The sequence below is a fragment of the Pseudorasbora parva genome, chromosome 25, assembly GCF_024679245.1.
Source record: "Pseudorasbora parva isolate DD20220531a chromosome 25, ASM2467924v1, whole genome shotgun sequence".
Taxonomy (NCBI): Eukaryota; Metazoa; Chordata; class Actinopteri; order Cypriniformes; family Gobionidae; genus Pseudorasbora; species Pseudorasbora parva.
This window is the reverse complement of record NC_090196.1, coordinates 32,180,190-32,185,248: the sequence shown is the minus strand read 5'-3', so window position 1 is coordinate 32,185,248 and position 5,059 is coordinate 32,180,190. Positions and strand designations below refer to the sequence as shown.

At 37.8% G+C, this 5,059-nt stretch overlaps 1 protein-coding gene across 1 annotated transcript; it reads left to right on the top strand.

Annotated features, from left to right (window-relative positions):
* Positions 1-1,468: 1,468 nt before the first annotated feature.
* cdkn1bb (cyclin dependent kinase inhibitor 1Bb) lies at positions 1,469-4,775 on the top strand. Its single transcript, XM_067435866.1, has 3 exons — positions 1,469-2,041; positions 2,445-2,564; positions 3,571-4,775. Exons 1-2 carry the CDS (start codon positions 1,609-1,611, stop codon positions 2,552-2,554), a joined length of 543 nt encoding a protein of 180 aa, XP_067291967.1. The 5' UTR covers positions 1,469-1,608; the 3' UTR covers positions 2,555-2,564; positions 3,571-4,775.
* Positions 4,776-5,059: the final 284 nt, after the last annotated feature.

The following is a 5,059-nucleotide window of genomic DNA, read 5'->3' as shown; positions in this document are numbered from 1 at the left end:
TTCCACATTTTTGTCTTAGTGGTTCAAATATCACTTTCAGAGAGACTAACACATCACAGTTAATCAAACATATCTTAGCTTCTTTGAATTTGTGTCATAAACAACTTATGACGTTTTAAAAAAGGGAATTTCTATTAATAACTACTGAACACTGGGGTTTTCCTTATACGACTTCAAGAACAATATTAAGTAAAAATCCACTCTGTTGATAATCAAGTCTAGTTTTAAACTAGTTTAGCAACTAAATTCTGCCTCTCCCTTATTATGTTTATTTTCTTATTTCTCGCCTTTTATTTATTATTTGATTCATTTAAGCAGGAATCGTTTTCCTGATAAAGTTGTTATACTCACTTTTAGTTTTGGTTTCACTGTGAATTGTAAGCATTTCAACAATATTCAAATGTTTGTTTTTTGTTTTTACTGTCACAGAACTTGACATTCAGCGTAATAAGCTGTTCGCATGTGATTCGCAAATGAATCGTTTGTTTTGAACTGGACCTTTTAAGTGATTCAGTCGAACCGATTCGTGAAAGTGAACCAAGTAAACCAACGTCATTTGTTTTTTGAGCAAGCAGAAAAATTATTTACTCAACACAATTTACAGTAAATACATGAAAACAGCAGAAAGTTGAATATTAATAAGATCAAAACATTGTGCACGCACCATGTCAGGGGTAAAAAAAAAAAAGGAAGAGAATTTACAGGGGGAAAACGTAGCCTACATATTAAGCAGCTATTGAGTTTTCTTGGTAACACTTTACAATAAGGTTCATTAATTAGTAATAATGAGCTGCACTAATAAAGCATTTATTTATCTTTGTTAATGTTAATTTCAGCATTTACTAATACTTTATTAAAAGCTTTACATTAGTTAATGCACTGTTAACTAACATGAACAGCTGTATTTTTATTAACCACAAAGATTAATAAATACATTAACAAATATAGGCCTACTGCTCATGGTTATTTCATGTTAGTTAATAGCCTACATTAACAAATGAAACCTTATTGTAGAGCTGTGCCGTTTTTTTCTTTGCTTTTTGATATCGTTTACAAGATTAATTTTAACAAATTTTAAATTGTTTAAAAAAAATGGCGCGAGGCGAATTCGTAGGACAAATGAATCATTTGCTGAGCCGCTTCGCAAACGAAGCATTCGAACGAACCGATTCGTTGGTTCGAACGGCTTGGAGGCTCGTCGAGGGTGGTGTTTGTTGATCTTCTTTCTCTCGGACTGTGAGTGGGGGATGTGCGTGGAGAAAAGGCGGATCTCCGAGGCACCAATCCACGGCGTTCCTTCGGTGGTTTAAAGAGCTCTTTGTGTCAATCACGCGTTTTTTTCGTTTCCCAGTCCCCCTTCATCGCCATATTGAGCGCAGAAAAGCCTCGCCTTGTTATTTCTCTTCCCCTCTTTTACTACGACGCGCAGTTGACAGGAGTGACCATCGAGAACGCCGCTTTTGTTTTGATGATCGTCGCCTGTCTGTGTTTTTCGCTCATGCGGCGCACCCGGGGCGAGTTCTGCCTTCAAGCCCGTCGTTTTGGATCGCGTTAACGCAGGAGGGGACGCTTTATAACAGCTGTTTACTTCGCGTTTTCGACTCGGAAATGTCTAACGTTCGCTTGTCTAACGGCAGCCCGACGCTGGAGCGCATGGAGGCGCGACTGTCCGACCAGCCCAAGCCGTCGGCGTGTCGGAACCTGTTCGGCCCGGTGGACCATGAAGAGTTAAAGAAGGATTTCCAGCGGCAACTGCAGGCGATGGAGGACGCGTCGGCGGACGCGTGGAACTTCGATTTCTCCACGCACACGCCGCGCACCGACGGCAGATTCCAGTGGGAAGCGCTGGATATTTGCTCGGTTCCCGGTTTCTACAGCAGATCCGAGCGCGGGAAGGGCTCCGATCTCCATGTGTGCTCCTTTGGGAATAATAACGAAAATAATGTGGATGTTAACGGGAATCACGACTGTCGGGTAACGGAGCCGAGCGCGGAGACGCCCGAAACACCGCGCGAGGCGAGAAAAAGACCCTCCTGTCTCGGTATGTCCCTCGCATTAATCCATCTGGATAGCAGCGTGTGTGTGTTTATAGCCACATGCATATTGCTCCATACATCAAAATTTTCAGTTTGCATGATATAATTTCTCTAAACCTTCATGCAATTGCATTTTAACTTGTGTTTGAGAAGCCTAACGTTTGATAGATATAATAGATGTAAATCTTGCATTTATTTTATTTTAAATAAGACAAACTAGGATTCACATTACGCATTTAAGTTTTGCAATCATGCACAAATGAGTGGAAAATGCGCTGAATTAAGGATTGGTAGCTGCACAACACGCTTTATTTTTCTTTCTTTGATTAACAGTTTTTTTTATTATTATTATTATTTGGGGTTTTTGTAACCAATGTGAGATGACAAATGCATATCTTGACTCCTCAGACTCATCGTGTCAAAGCAAACGCTCTCACATCTGTGTGGATGAAGTGACCCGAACACCCAGAAAACCCAAAAAACCCAGAAAACACCCCAGCCCGACGACACACACATAAACACAAAGAGGTAAGAAGAGGTTTTTTTGCATCTTAACATTTGAGTTCTCCACACAGAAGAGCCGTCTTCAGATTGCGCATGGAAAATAACAAACATATAATGCTCATCAGATGTGCATCATTAGTGTTTCACGGAAGTCTTTGGCTGCACGAAGTGGTTAAATGTGCGTTTACTACGAGAGCTCGAGTTTCCTTCAGAGTGAAAAACATTTTACACGTCAGCAGTGTGTTTATTATATGCATGCGTTTCTAACCGTGCATCGCAATTCAGCTCTGGAGTATTGCATGCAAACAATGTAATATAATAAGCTATATATAAAATATAATGCGCTATAAGTGCAGGTCCATTAATCTGACGTAAGCGTAGGATGTTGTTACCTCAGTTGGTCATGTGAGGTAACGTCCTGCCAAATCAATAAGTCTCCGGAGCTGCTAGACAATGAGCAAATAACAGTCGGTCGCGGCACATTTGGAGAGTCATAACATTAGCAATGAAGAGTGTTTTGCTTTGGTGGGACTCGAAACGTCGAATGATCTCATTTTCCAGAGGTGTGTTTTTTTCACGCCCCATGTTTCATTCAGTTTTTTGCGGGTTATATTGCTAGTCTGAGCTCGGATGCGTGCTGTGGTTATCTCTGCGTCAGTCAGTCAACAGGGCAAAAGTATTTTAAGTACAGAAATGCAGTGCAAAAATTTAATTGGGTGAATAATGACCCCCCCCCCCCAAAAAAAGACTGATCATACTACACTCTGAAACATAGCGCTCCTAACAGGGGGTTTTCACAGTGATGCCACTGAAGAAGGGCAAATTTAGCTTCTAAAAAGGAACATTCTAAAAAAGAATGTTTGTTGCATTTTGAGGAAGTGAAAAGTTCCATGGAATGCTACCGGCTCTTCACCTTTATTTGGAATTAAAAATGGAATGTTTAATCTCGTATTGAAAATGCATGGAATGTTCAATAAAGATGCTTCTGAACGATTACACGAACTAACTCTCTCTCGTGTTTCCACAACAGGGCTGAAGATGCCGGACTGATGACCTCAGAGCTTGGTGAACGCAAGATTTTTTTTTTTTTTTTTTTTTAGAGGGGTGGGGGTGGGGGGGTAAGATCGAAAAATTTAACATATCAACTCTAAGAGTGTTCAAGCACTGAAACAGAAACACTAAAGTTCTGGCACTCGAGAGAGAGAAAAAAGCAACGGTGTGAAAGCAGTGTATGTAGCAGGTGTGCAATTAGGTTGAATTTCCTTTTTTGCTCATTTTTTTTTTTCTCTTACTACCTGTGTATATAAATATATATATTTGTTCCTTTTCAGATGTAGCACATAATTAGTATTATGTTGGAAAATATATATATTTTTTTGGAGGTGTGAGTTTGGTTTGACTTGAAGAGCCACCATTGCCGTGTGTAGATTATTTTTTCCGAAATGCTGTTCATTATTTTGTTTATTTCACGCTTTTGAAGACGGTGTGCCTGTTTTCATATTTGGTGGTGTAAAAAAAATATTTTTCAGATGAGGTACACGAAATACCGGTTCTTTTGAAGGGATCCGATTGGATCCGAACATCTCAGCCTGTTTTTAAAGTTCAAACTCTGAGGTCAAACCTTTGTAGCATCGACCAGTATTACTATCAGGCACTTCCAATGGAGGAGAAACATCTCACCCTCTTAAATTATTTCTTTGTGAGATGTTTTTTTTTTTTTTTTTTTTTGATCATCTGTAATTTGAGTGAAATTTTCTACTGATATTTTTTTGACTTTGACTCTATCACCTTGCCTTGTTTTTTTTGTTGTTGTTGTTTTTTTTCTTCACTGCAGAAGTCCAGCAAAGCGAATGCATCTAAAACACTCGACGAATAGATTCTGTGGTGAAACCTGATGCATAGCTGTATTTATAGAGAAAGTAAATATTAATATTTGAGCGATTTACACTGCCTGTGTATCTGTGTACATAACTTTGTAAAAACACTGAGAAAATTAAAACTAACTTATTTATATCAAGCTTTTTTGGGGGGAAATTAAAAGATTTTTGGTCAAGGTTTTGAGTCATTATTTTTGTAAATGCTTTTTTTTTTGTAGATTCTTCCTTTTTTTGTAATTATTATTTTAACAAATTGTAAGAGGTTGCAAACTGAGCCTGATTAAAATATTTGATAAGTGCTTTTTTGTTATGTGTGGTTATACAATGTGCTGCAATCAATTAAAAGATAATTAAATTATTTCAACCCACATCTGTCTTCTTTGAACATTATATATTTATGTAATATATTGTCGATTCAAAGCCTCAAATATGCATCTTGTGTGGTGAATGAAATGTAATTTCTACACTGTAAAGTGTAGAATGTAATGTATAATAATGTAACTTAATTTTTTTAATTACAGTTTTATGGCAACAAAAACAAAGTAAAATCTATATTAGTTCTCAATTTAAGCTTGTGGAAATTAGAGTAAATATCAACGTTATAAAATTAACATAACATTTCTGATTCTAGTGATCACATCA

Bases quoted from the DNA above. Each gene is read 5' to 3' on its own strand.
- cdkn1bb (XM_067435866.1), top strand. From the start codon at position 1,609: ATGTCTAACGTTCGCTTGTCTAACGGCAGCCCGACGCTGGAGCGCATG. The intron at 2,042-2,444 runs GTATGTCCCTCG...TTGACTCCTCAG, and splicing joins AAAAAGACCCTCCTGTCTCG to ACTCATCGTGTCAAAGCAAA.